The sequence below is a fragment of the Myotis brandtii genome, unplaced genomic scaffold (genome assembly GCF_000412655.1).
Source record: "Myotis brandtii unplaced genomic scaffold, ASM41265v1 scaffold825, whole genome shotgun sequence".
Taxonomy (NCBI): domain Eukaryota; kingdom Metazoa; phylum Chordata; class Mammalia; order Chiroptera; family Vespertilionidae; genus Myotis; species Myotis brandtii.
The window spans coordinates 2,043,713-2,071,246 of record NW_005371349.1 but is presented as its reverse complement, the minus strand read 5'-3'; the positions used below and the strand labels follow the sequence as shown (position 1 = coordinate 2,071,246).

The window sequence follows — 27,534 nt, the reverse complement described above, 5'->3', positions numbered from 1 at the left end:
CCGACCTGCGGCGCCCGGAACCGACCTGCGGCCCGCCTTGGAAGGAAGGGGTCAGAGGGGGTCATCTTGTTTCTCCGCTGTCGGCCTGTCCTGTTATTAGATGCAAAGTTTATCTGGGGTTACAAACAGGGGCCACTCTGAATGTTCGTGTTTCTTTTTCTCTGTAATGGCCATTTTCACGACCTAAAGGTGCAAACGCGCTTTGTCTCAGCACATCCAGGCACTTCCGGTCACTCCGGTGGGTCGGGTCCCAGCCTTCCAGACCGCGGGGATGTCTAACGGTCGACAAAGGCCACGGGGCCACGAGCACCGTCATGTCGTCGCACCTGCTCGGCCAACTCCGTGCGTCGTTTTAAAACCCCGAGCCTGCCCCTTAGCGATGGTCCTCCCGGGGGCACCCCTCGGTCCCGATGCCGCGTACCGCAGCGCAGCCGACGACCCTCCCAGCCCCTGGCAGCCCCCGGGTTACGCGCCCTTCCCTTCGCGGGAGCAGCCCCTGGGACTTGTCCGAGCCATAGCCCCGGGTGCCGGCCCAGCTCGGTCAGGCCTCCCGCTTCGGAACCCAGCCGATGCCCAGCTCTCAGTCTCCCGGCTTTCGAAAGAGGAGGCACGAGGCATCCTGGGAGTTGTAGTTTGAGACCCGCTCACCTGCCGGGACCAACGGAACAGGAGACGCTAAGATGAACTACATTTCCCAGGGTGCCCCGTCGCGGCCGTTAGCCGAAACCCGGCCTCGGCCAGCCGACGACCCTCCCAGCCCCTGGCAGCCCCCGGGTTACGCGCCCTTCCCTTCGCGGGAGCAGCCCCTGGGACTTGTCCGAGCCATAGCCCCGGGTGCCGGCCCAGCTCGGTCAGGCCTCCCGCTTCGGAACCCAGCCGATGCCCAGCTCTCAGTCTCCCGGCTTTCGAAAGAGGAGGCACGAGGCATCCTGGGAGTTGTAGTTTGAGACCCGCTCACCTGCCGGGACCAACGGAACAGGAGACGCTAAGATGAACTACATTTCCCAGGGTGCCCCGTCGCGGCCGTTAGCCGAAACCCGGACTCGGCTCACTACTCGGCCGTTGCTAGGAGCTGCCTCAACGCCACTTTGGGAAGAGGGCCCCTGACTCCAAGGAGAATACATCTGGGATCTAAGACAGAACACTCTTCTGTGGGCTGACTCCTGACCGGGAGGGCGTGAGAAATGTGTTAAGTTTGGAAGACGGACACGTTAAGCCATAATTATGTATGTATCCCACATTCCAAAGCTTAGGGAAGTGGCTGTGACCTAACTGTTCAATGAAGAAAATCAAAGATGCAACGCCAGAATGAAACCCAGTACCATCCCCAATAAAGACACACAACACGTTTTGTGTTAATTACAGGTTTTATTAAGGGTCTTTCGATTTAACAAAGGGAAAAGGGGTGAGTGGTTTGGCTAACAGTGTTGGTGGCTCACCCCTGTCCCACCGTGACTGACATGCTATGGACCCATGCACCTGACTGTACTCCCGTCCCCGCTGAGTGTCCAGCCAGGGTCGGGCAACAACGCAAGCTAAGTGCAACTTGTCAGGCAGGAACCAAACTCAAACCACAAGTAAAAGGAAAAGAGTCGCAAAGAAATTATACATTCCAACGGATACAAGTCCTACCCTTGAATCCACAGCAATTGTAAATAAAATGGTTTTCACAAAGTAGCAGTCACCAGTCTGAATATTATGTGGGAGATTACATATTTGTTACCTAATCTATGAAAGTCAAGAGTATTGTGGCAAAACAACTTATTTTGGTTCAGAATTCTTTTTTAACCCTTTGAGTGTCTTTTGCCAAAAGTGCTGGGAGCGCTTTATTTTAACATTATGTGTTTTGTTCAAATTTTTTTTTCTACTAGTATTTTATAATACAATCAGCAAACCATATATGCCAAAGATGAAAACAAATGTAGTAAAGGTTTCCTTAAGTTTTTGAATATGTAACTTCATTTACTTGCGATTCATAATTTTTTTTCTAAACTGCTGTAAAATCAGCAAAAATGCCTTGGCAATTTTAGCATAGTTCCTAGGATATTGGTTGGCACTCAAAGGGTTAAAAATTTGAGAGAGAACCATTGATTTGTTGTTCCACTTATTTATGCATTCACTAGTTGGTTCTTGTATGTGTCCTGACTGGGGATTGAGCTTACAAACCTTGGCCTACTGGGACAATGCTCTAACCAACTGAACTACCTGGCCAGGGCTGGTTCAGAATTCTTAAAATCACTTCCAATTTTCCATGATCTTCCTGAGACAGTGAATGGTTCACTTAAATTTAAGGCAAAATCACACAAACAACCCCCCCTTAGAATCTAGGAATGTGCAGATCTGCAACAGCTAACATCTGGTAACTCACTCCAAAGAGTCCTTATAATTCTATTTACTGTCATGGGCCACAGAAATAGTTACTGACAAATTTAATAAGTATGCACAGCTAAAAGCAAAACACCACTGCCACCATTTTTATTGACTTCAGAGAGGGAGAGAGAGAAACGAAGATGAGAGAGAATCATGGATCAGCTGCCGCCTGCACGCCCCCACACTGGGGATCGAGCCTGCAACCCGGGCATGTGCCCTGAACAGGAATCGAACCGTGACCTCCTGGTTCATAGGTCAATGCTCAACCACTGAGCCACACCGGCGGGGGGAAACCACCACCACCATTTTATTTTATTTTTTTTAAATATATTTTATTGATTTTTTACAGAGAGGAAGGGAGAGGGATAGAGAATTAGAAACATCGATGAGAGAGAAACATCGATCAGCTGCCTCCTGCACATCTCCTACTGGGGATGTGCCCGCAACCCAGGCACATGCCCTTGACCGGAATCGAACCCGGGGCCTTTCAGTCCGCAGGCTGACGCTCTATCCACTGAGCCAAACCGGTTTCGGCCCACCACCACCATTTTAGAATGAAAAAATCTTTAGTCATTTACCTATGACTTGCTCTAATCCTCCAAGTAAAATACTGAGTAATAAACATTCAATTAGTTGAGATGATCTCTGTTACTCCATGAAAATGACCAAACCTTGATGGGCATCAGGAGAATCAACGAAGACTCCTAGGCTCAGGCAGAATAAGCAGTTTCCTGGCTCTGCTCCTTCTCCAGCCGCAGGAGCAGCTGCTGCTTCAAGGCAGCCTCTAACTCCAGGCATAGCTAGCTTCCACGCGTGGAAAAGGACCAGCAGCGTTAGAAAGATCTGCATCTACTCTCTCCCTCCCTGATCAGATGGACGGGAAGAACTGAGAAAGGGGAGCAGGGACCGAGCAGCATTCCCCAGAGAACTCCTGGGGTCGTGAACTTGAACAGTTCTATTTCTCCAGCCAAAGCCCTTCACGGAAGAAAGGCAAGAATTAAGATCTAACATGTTAACTTCGAGAATACAAAATGCCTCCAGGGAGAGAGACCCTGAAATTCCGGGCCGTGAGTTCTCAGAGCGCATGTCAACACAGTTCACGCCGCAAGGGAAGTGTTCTGGAGCCAGTGATGCTGCAGCCACACCCAGGACCGGCCCCAAGTGTCCTGAGGTCACTACGGTGCAAACACTGAAATCCCCCTCAGCACATACCTAACAGGGAAGACAGAGCTCCAAACCCGAGGAAGAATCAACTTTCATCCGCTACAAGAGCAAAAGTTCCCTATTAAACCTCAAACTTTTTTTTAAAATACATTTTTTTTCTATCTGTACTCAGCATTCGATGAGAGAGAAACATCGATCAGCTGCCTCCTGCACTCCCCCTACTGGGTATGTGCCCGCAACCAAGGTACATGCCCTTGACCGGAATCGAACCTGGGACCCTTGAATCCGTAGGCCAACGCTCTATCCACTGAGCCAAACCTCAAACTTTTGAGCACTGCTCAGAGTACTTTTACAGAAACTTAGGTCAGTATCATCTAATAGGAAAACCTTACTAATTTTACTCAGTCTTTACCATCATTTTGGAGGAGACAAGGTTGGTTTACCTTTGTACTCTTTGAAAATCTAATTTACACAAAAGTGCCCAACACAAACTTACCGATGGCCAAGTCTGCCTTCTCAGGGACAGCAGACTGGATCTGCCGCTTCCTGTTCAGCAGTCAACAAAACAGGTCTAAGTGGACCAGAGCGCTCCTGGCTCCCGAGACAACGGCGGCAATGACAGCGGATGGTCGGCTGCCGGCTCAGGCAGCCTCACTCCTTCCTTAGTTCTCAGTGTTACCTAAACCTAATAAGCCCATTACTTCAAGTTCTTCATAATTTGAACTTATGTTTAATTATGTGGTACACTCTTGCCCTCTTGACACTACAAATTAGTGAGGTTTTACTACATCTTTATTCTTTGATTACAGTGAGTAAAGTTCAAGACAAAACATTCCAATATTAATAAAAATGGTATCAAATATCAGATTTAGTTTTTTATTAGGTGCATGTATTTCAAACACAGATCATGATTACAGATGTTCATCTGTGGGTAAGGTGCTTAAGCACTGATTGTGAAACAATTCTGTATTTAACAGGTCAATATCCAGTAATTTAAATATTATTTCTCAGAATCTGAACTACTGTCAAGAAATACTCAAATGAGATGAACATGGTGCTTTTTACTTCAATCTTAACACAATTGTCAATTAATCCTCCTGGCGGAGAGAGTAAGGCTTGTGTTGACAGACAAGCATTCCTGCTGGGCCTAAAATTCTCCAATTACGGGGACAGATTTTATGTCCCAGGTAGGAATTAATTTCCATGAACTACAGCACTTCTTCAAGACAGTTCTAGGACAACCAGCTTCCTGAGGCAGAAACAACTGGTTTCACAGACACCGTTAGCAGGTTAAAAAAATTAAAATCAAGTGATATGTTGTTTTACATTGATTTTAAGAATAAAACTCATTAAGAGATACATGTTTACCCTTTACATATAGAATGATTGTGTACATTAGATTTCAGTTGAAAGGACAACTTAGCAGTTCAGATAAAACTCCTAGAAACATACTGAAAATAAAACCAGATGTACAGTAAGTAACAGATTCTATGCAACTTCCATTTATCCTTCAGCCATAGTTCCAATGATTATATTTTCTGATCCAAAATCAGAACACACGGTTCGCCAAGGGTTTCCTGTGGTACCCGGGGCGTCAGAGGCAGCCTGAGTGATGCTTTTACTTCTGTCATGCCGGGTGCTGGAACCTCCAAGCATGTTAATGGTTTAGCCAAAATGACAGCACGTATGAAATCTGGATTGTTCCAGGCTTTCCAGTGAACATGGCCGCCAAAGTCACAGTAACCGTGACCGAGAGCTCTCCCTACACTCACTCCACCAGGAAGGAACGGTGGCTCTCTCCTTTCTTCAGCACCTCCTTCAGGAGGTTAGGGGAGGAGGGCGGGCGGGAGATCAAACACCACTGATTGAAGTCCCATCACTGCCAAAGGTCCTATGAGATAACTCTGCTACCTACCTCTTCCCAAGATGTTGGGGACAAAGGGAGATGCAGTGCTACTACAGTGACAATTTAGGGATCCTGCAAATGGAAGATTAATTTCCAATAGCGCAGGACCATGACCTCACAGTGGGCCTGTACTGAAGAAATCCTTGTGTTGGACAAATGCTACTGTGAACAATTAGAAAATACGTCAGCAATCAAGGGCAAGCAGACAGAAAATGTGTCAAGCCGGACTCACCAAATTTCCTGATTAGTTCATTTCTCCCATCCGTTTTCTTCGGAACTGCTTTTAAGCCAGGGCCCATGGTGGGAGGGGTAGGGCATTCAGCAGGAAAGCTCAGAAGGATGCTACCCCACTTCAAAAATACGTTTGCTTAAAAACACTATTATCCAGTGATTAGCAATTAAGAGTGAAAAATTAACTACTTAGTAGTTAAACTCTATGAATTATCAAAAGTTATGGCCTGGGATCAGCAGCGTTACAAAGGGAAATCATACTGCATTTCTTAAAGCTTTTTCTGAATGCTTAGCAGGTCTCTTTTAGTGTTAATTGCACTTAAAACATTTGTTTTTTCATTTAATCTCTGAAAGCTGGTCATTGTTTTCTTCATTTATAAAGAGGAAAGGGTCCGTTTATCATGTGCTCCAAAGCTCTCTGCATTGGATCAAGATTCCGTGCAGGTTTGTGTGGCAGGTGCAGGGGCGTGGAGGACTGAGGTCGTGACCTTCAGAGCTTGGACTGCAGTGGCTTCAGGTGCTTGTAGAAAGATTCATGGACCTGAGGGAAGGGAGGGGGAGAAATGACTGGTCAGGAGCTTGCAGTGTAAAAGCACACTTTCTGTTGTTGTTCATCCTCACCTAAGGATATTCTTCCCACTGATTTTTAGAGAGTGAAAGGGAGGAATGGAGGGGGGAAGAGAGAGAAGAAAGAGAAGAAAGAAACATCGGACTGGGGCTGGGAATGGAACCTGAGACCCTTCAGTGCTTGGCTGATGTTCTAACCACTGAGCCACCGACCAGGGCTAAAAGAGCATACTTTTAACCAAGAAATCATCAGGGCCTTATCTGGATCCTGATCCAAAGAATTTGAAGGGGGGGGAAACAGAATTGAGCCAACTGGGAAGCTCTGGACAAGGAGTAGCTCATGATATAATCCTTATCTTTTAGAGATATGTATTTATTGAAATATCTATGGATAAAATTATCTGGCATCTTAGATCTGTTTCAAAATAATCCTTAGCAATAGACACGGACAGTAGGGGGGTGAGGGCTTGTGCTGGGGGGAGAGGTCAATGGGGGAAAAGGAAGACATATGTAATACTTTCAACAATAAAGAATTAAAAATAATAACAATCCTTAGGAGGAGAGGGTGGAGGTTGGCCCTAAGTAGACAGTGGTGGCAGCATGAGAAAGGGCATGTGGCCCTGCAGCGCAGTCTTCTCCTTTTGTGAATGTTTGAAAAACTTCAACGACTTACGAAATAGTCAAGGAAGTTACACCTGCTCGCTGCAGGAATAACCCAGTTCCCTTCTGAACCTGCTGCTTGAATAACGACTGTCCGAGGTGAGCTTCGCAGACGGAGCCGCCCAGAGGTCTTTGCTGTCTAACATGGACCCGAAGAATCACCCAGGTGAGAGGACACTGCTCGTTACCTCGTCTTTGTTGAGCGGGGAGGTCTTGGCCCACTCGAACAGGTTTTCATACACGTTGCCATCGTAGTGGCCCAGCACGGAGCCCAGCGACACATCCTGGAAATCAAACGCATCGATGAGCGTGACAGCGTCCGGGCGGATCACGGTCAGTAGCTCCTTGATGCGCTGGTGCACCTGGGTGATCTGAGAGTCTGTCAGGATGTTCTCCTGCAAGAAACAAAACACGCCAACGGCGTATAGATGTGTCTGTCCAGGGGTGGGCAATGGAGGGTCACCGTTGCCGTGTGACGTTCTTTTGAGTTAAGGACGCTATTGTAATAATCGTAACCTGCGTGTCTTTTTCCATACGAACAACTGCGAACCTATGGTTGCCCACCCCTGTATGTAGACAGCTCGATATATTGTATGCATGCACAACTATACATCAGACCACAATCATTTTTCTACCAAAAAAAGACTTCAACTTAAGCAAATACTGACCTGAAGAAAATCCCCCGCCTTCTGACTGATCCCGTACAGAGAATACAAGAGGCACAAATTCCTCAAGACGGCCTGGATGGGCTTATCTTGAATTTTGAGGAGCTGCTCTGAAAAGAGCTTAACTGTCACATAGTGGCAGTGCGCCTGGATAAAGAGAGGGCAGCAGAGGTGAGAACTCTGCAGGAGTCGCCACCAGCGACAGCTTCTGCCAGAGAGCGAGGCGGGTGGCTGCGGGAGGCCGGGCCGGGAGCGCAGCGCCATCACTGACCTCACTAGCTCGCACGAGGTCCACGGAAGTCAGGTTCCACGCGACCTCCTTGCTTTTTCTGTGACTCACTTCAGTCTGAAGGTTTTTGGCAGCGATTTCTACTAATCTGTTAAGAAATGAAAGAAAACTGAAGCTCGGAGGAAGGGATCCATGGTGCCCACGCCTCCTTCCTCTTCCTTCAGGCCCCCAGCCCGCGGCCCACGGCTGCCCCGAGGGGGAGCTCACCTGGCCGCCCGGAGCCGATAGGCTTCGGTGAGGCTGTGGGGGCTGTTGATGTCCACCACGGTGGGCCACACGGCCACCTGCTGCGGCTGGATGCGCTGACTGGGCAGGTCATTCAAGTAGGACACCATGCCACACACCAGCTTTCCTGAGTGCACCTGGTCGTAACTTTTCATCAGAAACCTAAAGCAACATACATGCTTTCAGTAACCTGCTTCTTGTGAAACAGAAACCAAACCAAACCTTCAAAAGGTGTGAGTTATGGGACAGCTGAGTTTCACACTTGCTAGTCTGATCACAAGATCAACAGAGTGGGTCTGGACAGAAGGCACAATGATGTCTTTCAGGAACAAATTTAATGTGAAGAGAAAACACGGTAACCGGAACCGGTGGAAAGGACTCGAACACTCTAGCTAGCAGGCCAGTCATCGCGGTAAAGACTCTCACCGGGCGGTCTGCAGCATCATGACGGTGTTTTCTCCCTCGAAGGTGCAGGTCGGGGTGAAGGTGACGTAGATGTTTGGGAGGCCGCTGCAGTGAGAGTAGCCGTGCCCGCCACAGGCCATCCGACACGCTTCGATGGCGGTGTTAGTTGTCCAGGAGGTGAAAGCCTTCAGCCCGGCGGTGAGGGCATGAAGCTGAGGGCAAGCAAGGTCGTCAGAACGTGTGCGCTGACAGCTGAGTTCCGAGGAGAAACACTAACCCTCCCCTGCCAGCGCTGGTCACTTTCAAAATCACCCGCCACGCATGTCTCGGAAGCAGCGTGGGCATCTACTGTCCTGGTGACTCCCACTCCCCACTCCCTCGGAACTGCTCTACTTGGCAAAAGTCTCCACGTTATTAACAGGCGACCAACATGGTGCAGCACTTCGGAAACTTAAAGACCAAACTCACAGCCCAACCGGCGTGGCTCAGTGGTTAAGCGTCAACCTATGAACCAGGAGGTCGTGGTTTGATTCTCGGTCAGAGCACATGCCTGGGTTGTGGGTTCGATCCCCAGTGTGGGGCGTGCAGGAGGCAACCAATCAATGATTCTTTCTTATCATTGATGTTTCTATCTCTCCTCTCTGAAATCAATAAAAATAAAAAATACAATGGGGGGAGGGAAGAAACATATGTACTACTATTTGTAATAGTTTAAACAATAAAATTTAAAAAATAAAAAACCAAGAAATAAACCCTACATGTCTTCATAGCTAACTCTATTCAATCAGAAGAATTTTTTGGATCTTTTGAGAATATATGGATCATTCAAGAAACCGCAACGCGTACTTTCCTCTGGACACTATCTAACAGGCAAACGTGAAAGAGAAGGGTGCCCCTGAGCGCATGAGCCTCCACACGCACCTCGGGCAGCTCGCTCAGGTCCCCGTGGCCAATGTCTTCATTGATGCGATGGTAGGTCTCCTTCATGTAGGCGCCTACAAAATGGAAGGCATAGGCAGTGGCCAGCAGTGGGAAGAGTTTATATTGCTGGGTTTGAAAATCCAAAATCTGTGGTTCTGGTTCACTAAAACATAGAAAAAGGAAAAAAAGTTATACACACACACAGAACTGCCTCTGCGCCGGGTTCTAGTCTGAGCACTTTGGTATTATCCTATTTCATCCTCATAAAGACCCTGTGAGGTAACACGTATTACCCCTTTTTACAGATGGGAACAGGGGAGGTCCAGGCCCTAACTGCACTCACGCAGCTGGTAAGGGGCAGACCCTCGATTTACAACGAGACTATGTTGCCACAGAAGACGCTCTTAACCCCCGTCTTAGGTGGACACACGTTTCTAGCTGTGAAGTTCAGATCTTTCTCTCTCTTTCCAGCATGACTAAGGAAACTGTATCTTACGGCAATGTACAAAAGCAAAGTTAGTTAACTTCATAGGAGGAAGGCAATGGTAAAGAGATCTAACCTGCTAACTAGATGGCTGAGTAAATTATATCTTGACCACAACTATGGAGAAGACCCCATGCACAGGTAAATATTTGAATTCTAAGAAGGTCTGCTCTTATCAATTTCTTTATTCCTTCTTTCGGAGTGAAAGGTTACCAGGGAGTCATGCCCAAGTGAAAGGCAGTAGTAGGGATAAACTACGGGCATGGACACAACAGGGAGCCAAGTTCAATGTCACTTTCGCCATGCCCAATTTGTAGCTGTTCGTAGCAATCCGAATTTTCAAACTGCCTTTGTTGTTTTGAACATTTCATGAGTAGAGCTCAAATAATATTATTACTGCTTTTCTTAGCAGGTTAAGAATAATGAGGTGGTATTCTCATCTTTCCATTAAGAAAAGGAAGTTTAGGTTCTAAGTAGCAGGCGCAGTACACTGCCACCTTCGCTAAGTTCATGGCCAGGGCGTCTTCTCTGCGCCGCATTCGGGAATTTGGTATCTGACTGGGCTCAAAGCCAGGTGTTCAGTGATGAGCCCACTCAGCCCACCCCCTTACCCCGGCTTGATTTCCGACTGGTGCCTCACGGCGCTGTATCGGATGGCAATGGTGCAGGCCTTGGCCAGGCTCCGGGCAGCTTCTCCCACGAGGAAGGACCTGATGAACACCATGGTCCCGTAGGTCAGCTTGTTACTCACGGGCTTCACGTAGGTGCCGTCAGGCTTCACCTGGAAAAGAACACGGGCTCAGCTTCCTCTGTGGAACCCGAGCAGCTCAGGCCAGCGGTTCTCCACGTAAGGTCCCCGAACGGCACACGGGCATTGCCTGGGAACTTGTTTGAAATAGAAAGCCCTGGCCGGTGTGACTCGATTGGTCGGGCATTATCTTGGGCACCGAAAGGTTGCTGGTTTGATTCCCGGTCAGGGCACAGGCCCAGGTTGCGGGCTCAATCCCTGATAGGGGGGTGTAGGAGGCATTCGGTCAATGTTTCTGCTCTCACACTGATGTTACTCTCTCTCCCCAACTCCCTTCCTCTCTCTCTAAAAATCAATAAAATAAAATACATATAAAAATCTCATTAAATAAAAACTCTGGGGGCGAAGCAATCTGGACTTTAGCCGGCTCTCCAGATGATTCTAACGCGCCCTCAAGTTTGAGGCCGCTGGCTTAGCAGACCAGGATACGCTCTTCAGACCTGCCAACGGCTTCTGGCTTCACTGTCATAATAGAAGAAGCATCAGAAGTAAAACCATGTCAGTAGCTCCTAAAAACAGGCCCTTTGAACCCTGAGGTCATCACCAGCCACAGCGACCTGCGCCCGACACCACTGCTCCTCCTGTCTCACATACCTGGGCGTACTTCATCAGCATGTTTTCCCTGGGGATACGATAATGGTCCATCTTCAGGTAGCCATTATCCATCTCATCGTAGCCGAATTTGGGGCCAATGTCGCCAACGGTGATCCCTACCACGGGAGAAAGGAAAGTCACCAGGGCCCATGCTCTGGAATTCCTGGCTGACCCCTCCCCTTCAGTTGTGTCTTATGCTTTTTGCAGAAGAAAGCGGTCACTTTAAGTTTTCATCTCAACATCAGATGAACAAGTCTAACCTGGCAAAGGCTTGTGGGTTCCAATTTCCCGAATAGGCACAATGAAGGCATGTAATCCATAGCATTTCCCCTGGGTGTAGAGCTGGGCTAGTACTATCGCATGATTTGAAGTCTTTCCAACTGCAACATCAAAAACACAAGAGACACAGAGAGCCGTTCTTACATGTTCAAGGGACAGAAATGAAAGAGAAAACATGTTAAATGTAACACTAGATTCTCAACAGTGTGCAGAAAACCTTTCTTATGACAGCCTAGTTTTCAGAAGAAAATCTATGTAAGATGAGAGTTATTAAAATGTATGGCAGTTTGGCACAGCCTTCCTTCATTTCCATATATATATGCATAAGCTTTTTAATGGGATAACTGACATATAATAGCTTCTAAGTTTAAGATGTACAACTCCTTGACTTGATAGCAATTTATTTTACAAGATGGCTCAGTTCTACTTTCTCTTCTACTATTTAGAAGGTAATGCTTTCCAAAGCAGTAGCCACCAGCCACCCGTGACCATTTATATTAATTACAATGAAATAAAAGATTCCGTTCCCTCGCCAACCAGCGGCCCTCGGAGTGCTCCGCAGGGGTGCACGGCAGTGGCCAGCACCTTGAGCAGCAGCGAGCGTAGCCCCTCATGCAGAGGCTTGAGAGCCAGCGCTGGCAGGAGATTTCTGGTTAGTACATCCAGAATTTGTGTCTTCTTTTTGCATGCTACTCTGTTTCTTACAAAAATGTATTGAAATATATAACGTGAATAACAAAATCCTTCAAGCACTAACGCCATCTGAAATATATATCCTAAGACAATGGCTCGGAATGGAAGACAATATTAAATAAGTTTCATGTCAAACTTATTTATAATAAAAATCTGAAAATAACTCAAGTGCTTTTCAATACAGAAATGACTAACCAAACAGGGAGTATAGTCATTTGGATGATGACGATGTAAACTGCGCTAATCCTCGGACAGCTCCGATGGAAACTGAGAAAAGCAGAGCGAGACCGCGCTCCTTCTGCGCTCTGCGAGGTGTAAGCATCTGTAACGTGCTCGGGAGAATGTGAAATAGCTTAGGATAGTTAAGTCTTAAGAGTTTTTCTATTAAGAAAAAGGAGTTTTTTCTATATTTCAAAACGATATTCTCATATAAGCTCTCCATTCTAAACATGATCTTAAAACATCCAGTAACTGTGAAGTAGCTCACTTACGTCCGCCTGGCCACCACTTGATGGAGGTCACAGTCGGACTATTGAGAACAAACTCCTGGGTTTCAGGGTCATACGTGGCTGTGGTTTCCAAGCCTCGCAGATGCGTCCCTGAGGAAAGAAATTGCACGCACGTCAGCTAGAATAAGGGAAAAACAGGTACAGAGTAAACTCTCCCGGCCAGTCCTCTAAGCTCCAATAGCTCAGACAATAACAAGCTCTAACGACAATACAGTGTTTTTAGATGAGCCGCCCATGGTTGATAACCAAGATACATAACTCCCTATGCTGAACCAGGTAACATCATTTAGAGCAACCAGAAGTAAAAGTAAAGGCAGCTTAGAATCATAGTTCATAAGATCACAGGACATGAATTTCACAGTTAACTGCCCTTTTACACCCACCTCTAAGTTGTGAGTATGCCAATTTCAACTCAGACTATGGTGTTTTCCTCACCAACTGCGAAGACTAAGATAACGTGACAGGAAGAGACTATCTAGTTCAAGGTCTTGTAAATTGAGAATTTATTTCAGAATAATTGCTAGAATGGCAAACAAGATCTTAAAAAGGTGTCACATTTGGGGAAAAGACCTAGGATGGTGACTCCGCCCTGGCCGGCTCACTGGTGTGACCAGGAAGAGCTCCCAGTGCCATGTTTACTCATGAGGGGCAGGGAGTCATGTTTTAAATCCCAATACAGATGTGCCAATTCTCTTAAAGACACAGGAACATGTTCTAAGTGTCACTCTCCCTAACAACACACGGCTTTGTAATGCTAGATGGATCTCATTAACACGGAAACTCTCAAACATTTAGAAACTTCCAAGGTGAACAGCAGCCACGGCCGGTTTACGTGTGACCACAACCTTCCCAGATTGGGAATCAAGGAAAGAGACACTTACACCCCTCTCACCAAAGCAGCAGCTTTTTAAGAAAAAGAGATAACATTACACAGAACCGATGATGACAAAGTGCTTCCAAATGCACATCTGAACCAAATGGCATTCCACTTTGAGCCTTGGACATCCTGCCAAGCAGTATTCAGCCCAAAGCCGAAAGACAAAGCAGCTATAACATGAGATGAAGTCGCACAGAAAGAAGGAGCAAATGGCAAATACACAGACCAGATGTCCTGAAACCTCTGAGTAGAAAAAAAGAAGCCAGAAGCAAACGAATGACAAAGACAGACAGAAACCAACTGCCTGGAGGCACAGCTGATCTTGTTATTTATTTTTTTGGTTAATCCTCACCCAAGAATATTTTTCCCACTGATTTTTAGAGAGAATGGAAGGGAGGGAGGGAAGAGTACCATCAGAGAGAGAGAGAGAGAGAGAAACATTGATGTGAGAGGGACACATCAATTGGCTGCCTCCTGCACACGCCCCAACCAGGGCTGGGATCGAACCTGGATCTGGAATTGAGCCAGTGACCCTTCAGTGCAAGGGCCGACCCTCCAACCACTGAGCAACATCGGCCAGGGCACAGCTAATCTTATTTTTGTGAACTCCGGCAAAGCTAGCTTTAGAACTTCACTGAATTTACTGGATCAAGGCATAAGTAACTTCCAGGTATAAAATGCTGCATGTTTTGGTTATATAAGCCACTCACTTCCCGTCAGCAAATCAAAGAGCACACATACTATAAATCTGTATTTCTTCTGGAATTTCTGCAAGTTCATGATGTATCAGTAGTAAGGGTAATCAGACAGTAACGAAGAAAGATGGGTTCAGAGTCTGTATGCATACATTCTACGCAACTTCAGTGAGCTTGAAAACCCACTTAGCAAGGCCGGACTTGTTATTATTGATCTTCTAAAGGGGAACTAATGGGGGGAAAAATCAGCATATCTCTGTGATCATGTAACCTTTCACTTTCACTGACCAAAGCAATGTCTTTGCCAAGACTTGTATGTTGAAAAACCTGTCTTCTACAGAAAGGTCGCATGTAAACAGCCTATACATGCGATCGCTAGCACGTGGCGGGCACGCCCTGTGTGCTAAGCCTGCAGCGCCCCGCCCAACCCAGAACGTAGACTGAATGCACCGTACCATGGCCCATCTCTGTCTGGGCATAAGTGCCAATGACCTCCAGGTTCCAGGCGGGCATGAAGAAGCGCTCCTGCTGCTCCGCAGTCGCCTGGTGAAGCAAGGTGGGCAGGAACATGCCCAAGTGGAGATCCAGGGGCGAAGGCCCTCGGTGCACAAAGCTTCGAAGGCACGCCAAGGTGGGCATTTGAGAAGAGCCATCAGGTGGGAGAGAATCAGCAATGTGAACAGACAGATCAAGGAAAGGAGAAAAAAAACAACTTTCTGTAAGTATGCGTTAGTGGGTGGGCTCTCCCAGGTGTAAGAGCACTGCCCCTTTCTGCATCGCTTCCCAGCTGGTGGCAATTTCCATCCTTCTGAAGTGGCAGGAAGTGTTTTCGTCCACTACTCGTCTCTGCAATTACTCCGCCTGGCAGGGCTGACCGCCGATTCCAAAGCCTGTGCAGCACAAAACCCTGTGAGCAAGGCTGAGGGTCCAGGCTGGCCATTCGGTCCCAGGAAACGAGACATCAGAAGCGGGTGCGGGGAAGGCGGGATCTGAGCTGTGCCATGCTCTGCTCTGAAGAGCAGCTGAGGCAGCGCGGCAGTTCTCTCGGGAAGCTTTTCCGGGGTCCGATTTCAGTCACGCTGGGCTCTCCTGTCTGTCCACCCACATGTCTCAGCTCTGCTCATTGCACTCGGTTCCTCATAAAGATCTAGCCTCATGCCAGCGAAACAGCTTCATACAGAAACTGGCAGTGCTCTTCACCCCAATAATTTCAGAAATTAAAAAAACATGCAATTTCTAGTGAAGACCATCTAATCAATCACAAGTAACAGATTCATGGCTCACAAACTCTCCGTGACGGTTTACGGGGATTGTCACTAATGATAGGCATCTTCGCAGTGACTTTAACTCCACTGACTGACGTCATCCTTTTCCACTTAAACTCTGCAGATGCCTTAGACTTTTGTGTAAATTTATCTTTAATAGGAAACAGTTCTATATGCCTTCTACATGCCCTTGTATTTTTTTATTTTATTTTTTATTTTTTGAGAGAAACATCGATTGGAGAGAGCTTCCTGCATGCCCCCTACTGGTTGCAGGTTTGCTCCCTGGTCAGGACACATGCAAGAATAGAGTCAAGCAATGAATGCATAAATAAGTGGGACCCTCTCTCCCTCTCTCTCCCTTCCTCCTCCCTCCCTAAAAGGAAAATAAAGACTCTTATCGCCTGAACACATCTTCTGGTCTAGTGTCCCTGGGCTGAGAACAATGATGAGGACACTAGCAACTTGCCGAACGAAACCAGAGCTGTCCCTGGAAACGTCCAGTAAGATGTGAGCGCTGGTGGAAACTGGGTGAAAGGTCCACGGACTGCTCTCTGCTATTTCTGCAACTTCCTAGGAATCTACAATCATTTCAAAATGTAAAGTTAAAAAAAAACACGCTCAAGGATGAGAGTACCTCTCACTCACAATCAAGAATGCCAACTGTCCCGTTTTTAAAAGAATGGTGACCAGGGAGAAAAATAAATGTATGCCTGGGACCTGGAAAGAAAAAAACTCTTTGAACGAGGGCTGACAATGGTGTCCCGGGACCAGGCGCGCAGCGCAGCGCAGCGCAGCGCTGAGAGGCAGCATTACTAGAAACTAGAAACCAGAGCTGCGCCTGGGGAGGAAAGGCCCCGTCAGACACGGGAGGCGGGCAGCGGAGCGTGGCATCACGGAGTAACACCACACAACAAGGGCTACCACAAAGCCACTACAACCAGAAGCTGTTCTTGAGACTGAGGAATGTTATTTAGAAGTGGATGGAATTCAGGCACGTTACAAGGAGAAAGTGATCGTAGATAATTCTTTGACTTAAATATTTATTGTAAAAAGTTATGCATAATGAAGATTATATTAAAAATATTTTTTAGAGAGAAGGTTATGGAGGGAGGCTGAGAGAAAAACATCGATTTGTTGCTCCACTTATTTATGCATTCAATGGTTAATGCTTGCATGTGCTGCAACCTTGGGGTATGGGGATGATGCTCTAACCAACTGAGCTACCCGGCCGGGGGCTTTATATATTACTAGAGGCCTGATGCACGAAATTCATGCAAGAGTAGGCCTTCCTTCCCCCAGCTGCTGGCACCGGCTTCCCTCGCACCCAGGACCCGGGCTTCCCTCAGGCCATCCAGGCACCGGGGACCTGGGCTTCCCTCGCAGCCCCAGCTTTTGTGAGGCCTAATTAGCATATTACACTTTTATTATTATAGATTTTACATTTAACTTGGTGAAGCACTAGAGTTAATTCTTGTAAAACCATAACACTGAAGGCCTTTCCAGACAACACTGAGGATAAAATGATTGGGTTGATAATGTAAGAGAAAGGAAGAAATAAAAATAACACCATCATTCATAAATGATTTTAGAAAAGCTTTAAGGCCTTGGCTGGGTACCTCGGCTGGTTGGAGCATTGTCCCGAAACACCAAGGTTGTGGGTTCGATCCCCGGTCAGAGCATATACAAGAAGCAACCAATGCATACATAAATAAGTGGAACAACAAATCGATCTCTCTCTCAAATCAATAAATAAAATTTTTAAAAAAGAAAGAAAAGCTGTAGGCTATAAAGAAAAAAAAATCATGCATTCTTATTGATTAGGATCATTCAAGTAGAAACACCAAAGAAGAGATTTACAAAATCAACAAAATATTTAAAATGGGTTAAGTAACTTAGCTCAGGATATTAAAGATTTAATTAGGAAAAAATATATACCTAATAATATGAATAAAAAAGATAAGAGCAAAAAAGAAATTGCTGATTCTGGCTAAAAGGACTAAATAAACTTAATACTTCCCAATAAATCACAAGGATTTAATGTAACATGGATTTTAAGTTCCTGCAGAATACATTTTACGACTTGATAAATTGCAATCAGAATTCATCTAGAAGAATAAGTATGCAAGTACACCAAATACATGTATCTTGAAATGTAACAATAGTAGGCTTATCCTATCAGATTTTAAAATATCTTACAAAGCAACAATGAGCCAAAGTTTATGATGCTAGGAAAAAAACAAAGGAAGAAACAAATGACTGTAATATATTTAAGATTCTAGAAGTAAATTGAAACTATTATAAGATAAACCAGAAAGAACATAACAATGGTGATGAGCTAAGAGTTAATAATCATAAAAACAGTAAGGGATCATTCATTACTCTAGCAGTGGTCGCAAACTGCGGCTCTCGAGCCACATGCGGTTTTTTGGCCCCTTGAGTGTGGCTCTTCCAAAAAATACCGACTTCTGCGCATGAGCCACGAAGTTTCAATCGCACTGTACGTGCGCGCCCGCACATGATATTTGTGGAAGAGCCACATTCAAGGGGCCAAAGAGCCACATGTGGCTCACGAGCCGCAGTTTGCCGACCACTGCTCTATAGCATACATAGGTCAATATGTTGAATATCAAGCCAACAAGATTGGGAGAAAATAGAACGCTTACACCTACTCAGAGAAGGGTGCATTGAATACATACGGCCAAATGTTTAATGAAACAGAAGGCAATAGGAAAAATATTCCAAGGGTACAGTATACTCACAAAAGATCAACATGCATATTCCATTTAATCGATACTTAAAGTAGAAAAATTCGCCCTGACCGGTTTGGCTCAATGGATAGAGCGTCGGCCTGCAGACTCAAGGGTCCCAGGTTCGATTCCGGTCAAGGGCATGTACCTTGGTTGCAGACACATACCCAGTGGGGAGTGTGCAGGAGGCAGCTGGTCGATGTTTCTCTCTCATCGATGTTTCTAACTCTCTATCCCTCTCCCTTCCTCTCTGTAAGAAATCAATAAAATATATTAAAAAAAAAAAAGAAAAATTCAGTTTTATACTTGAGAAATGCAGACAGTAAGCCAAAACATATAATAATATCTAGGCACACTAACATTGGAAAATTAAAACTCTTAACTCTTAGATACATAACTCTTTGTAGCAATACAAAGTTACAGGAACCATGTTGATGAGGCTATGGAGATACAACAAGTATACTAAAAAGTTGCTAAGTATATTGTAAACTGGTTCTATGTTTCAGGAAAAATACTGAACTATGCAATAAAAGCTAGAAAATGTTCATTTCCTTTAATGCAGTAATTTGTTTCTGAGATATTCTAAAGGCATAACCCAAAGGACAGTTTTTGTAAAGAAGTGACACTGTTATTTCTAACAGTGGGAAACTAGGCCAGCCCCAATAGGAAGAGACTCACCCAGGGAAAAGGACAGATGTTGGGGAGACAGAGCAGATCAGTGACTTACAAATTCAAGTTCACTACTGTTCAAGTTTCAGAGGGAGAAAGATGCTTTATTAGTGATGGGAATTTGCAAAGATACTGCACCATCTTCAAGGATGACCACTACGTATTGTATAAGCTTCGTTTTCCTTAATAGTAATAACAATGATAACAGTCAGTAATAGAAAATGACACGCAAGAAGAATCACTAGGGAGTGACCAGAACTTGAAAAGATGAAGTATCTGTGAAGACCTCACATACTACCGGCTTTGTGACCTGGAGCAGCGTCTGGTCAGCGTGATTAACACTGGACCACATGCAGTCTAGGTTATGCCTTCAGCGCGCAAACCCTAGGCACAGGGTGCTCTCCTCTGCCCAGCCCTCTCCTCTGCCTTAGGCTCACCGACCCACAGACCAAATGTGTGTGGGAATCTGTGTGCCTACGCAGACATGTGCGTATTTAGAGGGAAGACAGGCAAGAGAGAAAACTGGTGATGGAGACTGTCGGCAGGGGGTGGAATTCTAAGATTCTTGAGAATCCTGGAATGAGCATGAGCAATACTGAGTCTCTCCACTGCTCAGGGGCTACTCAGAGGCGAAAGATAATTCTGTGCGAACACTTTAGAGAACTGTTGTTGATCAAAGTTCCAAAGTCTCAGGACTTCAATGAACTAATGGAATGACTGGCTTCCCTGGAAAAGAACAGCAGTCGGTGAAGCACAACTCACACCAATGGCAACAAAATTCCCGCAAGAAACAAGACCTAATCCTAATATATCGTTCTCTAAGCAGTGATTTCCCACCTTTCCATCTCATGGCACACATAATAACTGAAATCCTGCAGCACACCAAAAGATATTTTCTAGCATTTCCTGATCTGACAAAAACAGAAAGGTATAATTTTGATTCATTCACATTGGAATGCTATTGTTGTGTGGCTGTTGTCATTTTTTGTGACCATCTAAGGGAAAAGAGGTCCGTGTCCCTGACTAAATAGGTATCGCGAGTTTTAAAAATCCTTGCAGCACATCAGTGTGCCTCGCACAGCAGCTGAAAATCTCTGCTCTAAAGTAAACTGTAGAGATCGAGACAAAGGGGTTCGATTTCAAGAAAATATCTGAAAATCAGAAGCCAAAGGAAAAGAAAATTCTCACATACGCACACTCGCCCAGAGCAACACAGGACCTTAGTCCAATTTTTGGGCTCCTTTTTGGGCTCCTTCACTGTAGACTACAGTGAAGTTCAAGTCTTCACTTTTTCCTCTCTTCCTTCAAAATTTAGAGCAAATATATATTTGGAACGTACTTTATCAAGAGAGGCAGAAGGACTGGACCAATCAATAAGAGAAAAACACATCAGCCCCATTCAGACTCGGGAGGGTTTACATCTTACGCTTCCTATGAGCAGTGGGACTGTTTGGTCATAACATCCTGCAGGGATACATACTGAGAGAGAAAAGGGTTCTGCACCACAACCTATTTACAAAACACACTCTCTCCCTCTCGCCCTCCCCCACACTCCAAGACAGAAAGCCCCTGGAATGGGATTTTCCTTCCCTTTCTCCTGGAGATTGGCCGTCCTGAAGCTCCCATCTTAGGTGGGAGCTCGACAAGGCATTCAGAACGCCACGGAACCGGAGTCGGAGCCCTCTCAGGATTAGGATAAAAAGCATTTTCTTAAACCAGTTCACAAATCAAAATGCACCAAATCCTCTTTCCCTTTCTTCACTCTCCTTTATTTACATAATGGAAGCAATATGGTCATTAGAAACGAGACAGGGCAGTGCAAATTCAAGGCACACAAACCTGCCCGGGGCCTTGTCCATGAAAACAAACTTATTGCACATCGAGACCAAACACAAACCTTGCAAGTAGCCAGGCTTTTAGGAACAATTTAACCGAGAATTATTCATAATGCAGAGTCCATGGACATGTACAGATAAGATGTATAAAAGAAGCAAAGAATCATTGACTTTTTTTCAAACCATCTTATAGCCCCGCTAGTGGGCGATGAAATCATGAGTCAGACGCCTAACTGCTCTAATCCTCCGCCATTAAAATCCGCATTTGATTAAAGCAGAGGCATCTACCAGATGGAGAGGCATTAACCCTCTCAAGAATTTCCAACACTTTAATCATCAGACACCAACACAACGGGGCTCTTTGCCACATATTCAGCCCCATCTTTCGAAACTGCTCAACCCGTTAAAATGGGCACACGGAGCAACAGTAAATGACAATGAAGGACGCTTCAGACCAGAGTCCTGGACCAGTTTAGGGGGAAATGACCTACGAGAGGATGAGGTGCTGGATTTTATTTAACATTTGACAATTTAAAAATAAAATCCCAAATGTTTAGCAGCAGAAAGAAACCAAATGCCAGGAGTCACCTGGTAAGTGAAGTCCTGAGGTGGGTTACCCACTGACCCTCATTTGTGGACTAACCGTGGCCCAGCTCCGTCTGGGCGTAGGTGCCAATTATCTGGAGTCCTTGGGCGGGAAGCAGCCATTTCTCTTTCTGAGCAGTGGTGCCCTGATTCAGCAAGGTGGGAATAAACATGGAGAAATTGAGGCCCACAGGTTCCACAAAATTGATCATATGTAGTCTACAGGAGAGAAAAGAAAAGGGTCTCAGCCTCACTCTAGAAACTGCACCTGCCACCCTTCCTGCCAGGCGTGGCCCAGGATGAAGGTGAGGAACATGTAACCCCCTTCCTGTGAAATTAAGTGCAAAATTTACCATTTTACTACCCAAGAGCCAACAGCAGAACCTAGTGGTATCTTTTCTGCCCCTTATCATTGCAGGGTCAGAATTCCTCTTTAATTCTATACTTAATCCAGGAAGCAAATCTAATATCGTTTTAGCCTAAAAACACCTTTTGCTTTTTGTTTTGTTGGTTTGATTGGTTGGATTTTTTGGTGTGTCTTTATTTTTGCTTTATTTCAGGTTTTACTTATTTGAAAAATCAAAAGAATTCCATACATTTGTAGATCTGTTACAAAAAATCCTAAAGAAGAAGAATGTAGGAAGGAGACTCGACTTGGGGTGGTGATCACATAATACAATGTGCAGATGATGTATTATGAAACCGTAAACCTGAAACCTATACGAGTATAATCTTATTAACCAATGTCACCCCATAAAATTCAATTTAAAAAAAAAACCACACACACAAAAAAGTATAAGACAGCCAGGACAGTGAGCACCAACTGGATATTTGATGCATTAAGTAATTTCTGTTAATGTTCTCTGCATGCCAACACTATTGTGGCTATGTTAAAAAGAGAGTTCTCTTAGAGATGCATAATAACATATTGCCGATGAAAAGAAAAGAAGGATGCAAACTACCTTTCCCTAGATAACCGAAGCGAACATCCAGGCTGGCAAGTAGCTCTATGTTCCAGGGCGGGAGATCGCTAAAGGCCTTCAGAGTTTACAGATGGGTCAGCAGGTAAGATGAGCCTGTTGAACTATCGCCAATGGTCTCTGAAAATTACTCCGGACTAAAGGAACTCTAATCACAATAACATTCAGTCTTCAACTATTTTCTCAAAAACAGAAGCTGTGCAATAATCAAAATACAAATTAAACAGCCAGCCTTGGCTACAGTGCGTTATAGATTTTATAGGGGCCTATTTTATTCCATCTGTCTGTCTGTCCAAAGAGCCTGAAGTACAAAATAAACAACTGATGTTCATGACTTCTCAAGGGCTGAAGAGGAGGTGGTGTTGCCACCAGTGTCCTGGTCTGTACAGGCAGAGCACGAATGAAGGGACAGGAGGGTAGGCTGCCCCTTTTCACTTCTGCAGAGGCCCTGAAATCACCCCACCATCTTTCGGGGGGAAGATCACCCTGCAGAGGTGCTGGGACAGACTCACACACCCAAGGAACACCTTTACTAGCCATCTCCCACGGTCTCTGATTTTTACTTATTTATTTTTTTCACGGTCTCTGATTTTTACAGCAATATCAACTGTTATTGAAACTGAGAGGGAGAGAGGGGAAGGAGGAGTGTGAACAGGAGAGGGGAGCTGCTTTCCCAGTAACTCGGGTTAGCAGCACTTTACTGCTGCCCCGGAGGGAAGTATCACACTTCACAAACACACCCCACCTCACTGACTAGGAGCCGAGGCCAATACACAGTTGAGTGTAGAAGTCATTCTCAAAGGCAAGAGAATCAGAGCACTCCCTAACGAGTGTCTTACCAAACGAGGAAGTGAGCCTAGGAGATTTCTGAGAAATACAAGCAGTCACGTAGGTGCTAAACATGGTGCCAAAAACAGACACTCCTACTTTCAAGAGGGAACTGAGGCTGTGGGCTTATAAAATGATGACAATGGCACACACAAAATTCTAGGAAACTGAGGGGGAAAACATGTGACACGAAATAGACTGCCAGATATTTATGTTCTTAGTAACAGACTGAGCTGTGTGGGGTTTTTGGAGGCCCCTTGAAAACCAACTTAATGCCCGACCAACGTGGCTCAGTGGCCGAGTGTCCACCTATGAACCAGGAGGTCAGCGGTTTGATTCCCAGTCAGGGCACATGCCCGGGTTGCAGGCTTGATCCCCAGGAGGCAGCCAATCAATGATTCTCTTTCATCATTGATGTTTCTATCTCTCCCTTCCTCTCTGAAATCAGTAAAAAAAAAATTTTTTTTTTTAAAAAAAAGAGAGAAAATCAACTTAAGAACAAAATCTGAGTGCTTGTCTTTTTAATCCTCACCCAAGGATATTCTTTCCATTGATTTTTTTTAGAGAGAATGGAGGGGAGGCGGGGGTGGGGGAGAGAAAGAGAAACATCGATGAGAGAGACACATATTGATTGGTTGCCGGGATCAAGTCTGCAACCAAGGTATGTGCCCTTGACTAGGAATCGAACCCAAGACCCTTCAGTCCAAAGGCTGACGCTCTAACCACTGAGAAAACCAGTCAGGGCTGAGTGCTGGTTTTAAGTTATGTTTAATTTCTCCTGAAGATGCTTCCCAGGAACCGGCTTTAAAAACCTAAGGGCCCCGCCAGGTGGCTCAGTTGGTTAGAGCGTGGCCCTGCTACGCCAAGGTTACAAGTCAATCCCTGGTCAGGGCACATCAAGCAGCAACCAATGAGACATAAATAAGTGCAGCAACGAATCGATGTTTCTCTCTCTCTCAAAATCAATAAAAAATAAATAAAAACCTAAAAAAGGTAACAAAATCCATGGCTGATTCTCATTAGAATTTTAAATCTCTTAAGAACACTTAGTTTTTTCACAGCAAATAGTCTAGTTAACAGACAAAATGACAGGAAAGGGGATTAGAAAAACAGCATTTATATCCCCCCAACAGCAAGGTCTTATTTTCTCAAAGACTGAAAAATTCTTTTGTTGCTCAAGTTGAGAAATTTCAAAGTTGTTTTACTAATAGTCCGTCACCTTCAAAAGTGAATTGTATTTTAATAGAAGTGGATGTAAAAGAGACCAGTAAATGCCCAAAATCCCCAGAAAGAGAAATACTCTAGTTTTCCATCAATTCTAGCACGCCCCACCCCCATTTTAGCATTTAAGAAATGTGATGTGTCTCACAATTTAAGCCATGTCATAGCTACCTGGCTTAGTTATCTAAGACGTGGGTGTCAGTTACATTCAAAGGAGGCTTAAGACTTGGCATTCACTACTTGCCCAAATTACTTTTCAATCCCCTTCACTAACATATTGATCTCCCTGTCATATCCTATGGATATTGGAAGGATGTCAAAGGGCCTGTTAAAGTTTGTCCTTTAATCCCCAAACAGCAAGGTCTACGTCAGGAAGAATAATACCAAACTGCCTGTTGTCCATTAATCTTTAACCCACATAAAGGACTCTGTCCTATTTCCTCATGACTTCACTTGAGTCTGGTTACCATCACAGATGATGAAATCGTCTAACCAACTCTGAACTACATTGCATCAACCGTTTAAAAGCAGAACAAAATAAACCTCTGTTTTTGTGTTATCTTAAGGAATAATAAAATCTTAGTAATATTTTAAGGTTTACAAACCCATGTTGGGTAACTCAGAAACATAATCTTCTAGGGAGTTGCTCTACCTGTGATGTTCAGCAGGGGTGCGGCAAGAGGCGCACTGGTGTGTCCCAAGGGTTTTTAAAACATGCGATACCAGCTCTGGCCAGGTAGCTCAGCTGGTTAGAGCACTGTTCTGACATGCCAAGATTTTGGGTTTGACTTCCAGTCAGGCCACATACAAAATCACCAATAAATGCATTAATAAGTAGAACAAATCAATGTTTCTCTCTCTCCCCCTAAAATCAATAAAAGAAATAAAGAAAAATTTAAAAGTTCTCTAAAACAAAAAATATAATATCTGACCACTTAGTCAGGAGCACTGACTTTTCTCTTGTCAAATAAAAAAATAAAAATGACAATAGCCAACACAACAATAGCCGTCTGGTGTAAATGAATCAAAATTATACCTTTTTTTTTTCAGATTAGCAAAAAATATAACATTTTTTGTTGTGCCACAGAATTTTAGTGATGAGTTAATGCGTGCCATGAGATGGAAAAGGTTGAAAATCACTGTTCCACCTCAATATCCCCCCCAGCCATGAGCTACAAACTTTAACAAGAACAAAAGAGCATTTGGGAGTAAGTACTCTTCACTGGGGCTACCAAAAGTAAATTAATTGTATTTTTATAACAAAATGGAAAGGAATTCTGAGGGTAGTGCTAGGGGCCACAGTAAATTATTTCACACTGACAATAATAGCGAGGTAAAGTCAGTAATTAGATACCAGCCCAGTCGGTGTGGCTCAGTGGTTGAGCATCAACCTATGAACCAGGAGGTCATGGTTCGATTCCAGGTAAGGGCACATGCTCCGGTTGTGGGCTCGATCCCCAGTCGGGGGGTTGGGGGGGGCGTGCAGGAGGCAGCCAATCAGAGTCTCTCTCATTATTGATGTTTCTCTCTCTCTCTCCCTCTCCCTTCCTCTTAAAAAAAAAAAAATTTAGAAAAATATTAGATACCAAATGAACTACAGGCAGTATTATGGGAGAAATGACTATTACTACATAAAGGCAAAACTTTTAACATGTTTCATTTTTTTCTTGGCTTTTGAATATACACTATTCATCATATTTAATCTTTATTGATGAAAATATTGAAGTTCTTCTAAAATACAGAAACCTAAAAGAGGAAATGCCCAGGAATAAGTGAGAAGTGTAAGGGGTGCTCCAGGCCAAAGGGAATCTGGTATTAATAAGATCATGTAATTATAGAGTATTTGCTTAGATAAAGGCAAAAACAAAGAGCATTTTTTCCAATTAAAAAACAAAATACAACAACAAAACACAGATGGTCTGAAAAAAGGTACCCTGCTCAGCGCTGGGACCTCCGGGTGTTTTTATGAGGCCTCATATGCACCAGAGAACGTTTAACACTAACACCAGATTCCACAATGCCGCCTCCTTAGGGCCCTTTATATTCATTCTGAGGTTTTACTAATGTTCTTCATCCATCCCGTTCTCCATTATTTGAAGCTCAAGTTCTACTCTACCCTAGAAAAATATGTTATTGCTACGAAATACTTAAATGTTTGGGCTCACAACTGACAATTCCCCCGGAATCCAGCACCTAAATGCGGCAAGCCTCCTTCCCACCAAGAGCGAGGGCATTTTGAACCGGAATCACTCAAACTGAGGCTCCGGGCGGAAAGAATCTGTACGATTCCCGAGAATGAAAACTGCAGGGTCACCACTTGGTTATCAGCATTCCACGGTGCCATTCCCTAAAGGGCGTAGGTGCAAAGGTAAACATTCTCTTCCACACACACAACTTTCAGACAAGCCGAGGAAAACGCACCCGCAGACCGCGGAGGTCAAGTGTGGGCTTTTGCAATGAAAACGGGATCTGCGCGAGGGCATACCTACTTTTTAAACCACATGATTTCATCAGGGTCTGAGATGCCAAACTCCCTTATCTTCTTCACCAAGGTGGCCCTCTTCCTAACAGCCACCTTGTACCGCTGGCTGCAAGTGAGGAAGTTCAAGTCCTCATGCTTGAAGTCTGGGTCGTTCAGAATCAGGTTCTCTGCAAGGGATTAAAGGGCATCGAGACGAAGACAGGCATGCTGGGCTCCGTTACACCGCCCTGAATCCCAGCTGGTTTCAGAGTCACGGCCCAGGTCCCCTCTGCGGATAGGCGATCCTCCCCCGCGACAAGCCGCCCCCGGAAGCGGGGGTCCCGGCTCCCCCCAAAGCTGGGCCAGAGCCTACGTCCTACAGCACCCCCACACTGTACGGAGGGAGGCCTGGCCCGCAGCCCTCACCGATCTCTCGGCGTCGCCGGGTGTTCTCCGGGCTGCCGTCCAGGATGTGCGTGAGCAGCTCGGGGTTGAAGGTGGCGGAGGCCCGCTCCCGGCGCAGGTCCTCATTCATGGTGACAGCCATCGGGAGCAGCGGAGGGCGAGGCGGCGTCGACGAAGGTTGTCAGAATCTCCGGCG

General features: G+C 45.3%; 2 protein-coding genes across 9 annotated transcripts in view; both read right to left on the bottom strand.

Moving 5' to 3' along the window:
* Window positions 1-416, bottom strand: part of FBF1 (Fas (TNFRSF6) binding factor 1) — an 18,236-nt gene extending 17,820 nt beyond the window's left edge. For 4 of the 6 annotated variants that reach the window (XM_005884252.2, XM_014531850.1, XM_014531851.1 and 1 more), the window contains exon 1: window positions 26-416. The gene's annotated coding sequence lies outside the window, so the exon portion shown is untranslated. The remainder of the gene's footprint in view (window positions 1-25) is intronic. The other 2 variants (XM_005884253.2, XM_014531849.1) reach the window with 2 other exon arrangements.
* Window positions 417-4,384: 3,968 nt separating this feature from the next.
* On the bottom strand, window positions 4,385-27,528 carry ACOX1 (acyl-CoA oxidase 1, palmitoyl). Of its 3 annotated transcripts, none has more exons than XM_005884250.2 (14): window positions 27,360-27,528; window positions 26,962-27,121; window positions 21,502-21,662; window positions 12,753-12,860; window positions 11,550-11,669; window positions 11,290-11,405; window positions 10,499-10,668; window positions 9,404-9,566; window positions 8,504-8,694; window positions 8,060-8,239; window positions 7,835-7,940; window positions 7,567-7,710; window positions 7,087-7,293; window positions 4,385-6,212 (listed from the first exon to the last, which is right to left on the bottom strand). In XM_005884250.2, exons 1-14 carry the CDS (start codon window positions 27,478-27,480, stop codon window positions 6,162-6,164), a joined length of 1,998 nt encoding a protein of 665 aa, XP_005884312.1. In that variant the 5' UTR covers window positions 27,481-27,528; the 3' UTR covers window positions 4,385-6,161. The 3 variants fall into 3 exon arrangements, with proteins under 3 accessions (XP_005884312.1, XP_005884313.1, XP_014387317.1); XM_005884251.2 differs by lacking the exon at window positions 21,502-21,662 and adding an exon at window positions 14,798-14,955; XM_014531831.1 differs by lacking the exons at window positions 26,962-27,121; window positions 27,360-27,528 and adding an exon at window positions 14,798-14,955 and having other exon boundaries at window positions 21,502-21,655.
* Between the last annotated feature and the right edge of the window lie 6 nt (window positions 27,529-27,534).

What these genes read in the sequence shown, in the direction of transcription:
- ACOX1 (XM_005884250.2), bottom strand. Translation starts at nt 27,480, where the DNA reads ATGGCTGTCACCATGAATGAGGACCTGCGCCGGGAGCGGGCCTCCGCC. An exon ending in CCAGACGGAGCTGGGCCACG is followed by an intron (nt 12,861 to 21,501) that starts GTTAGTCCACAA and finishes TTCTTTCCTCAG; the next exon opens with GGACGCATCTGCGAGGCTTG. An exon ending in ACCTCGTGCGAGCTAGTGAG is followed by an intron (nt 7,711 to 7,834) that starts GTCAGTGATGGC and finishes CTCTTTATCCAG; the next exon opens with GCGCACTGCCACTATGTGAC.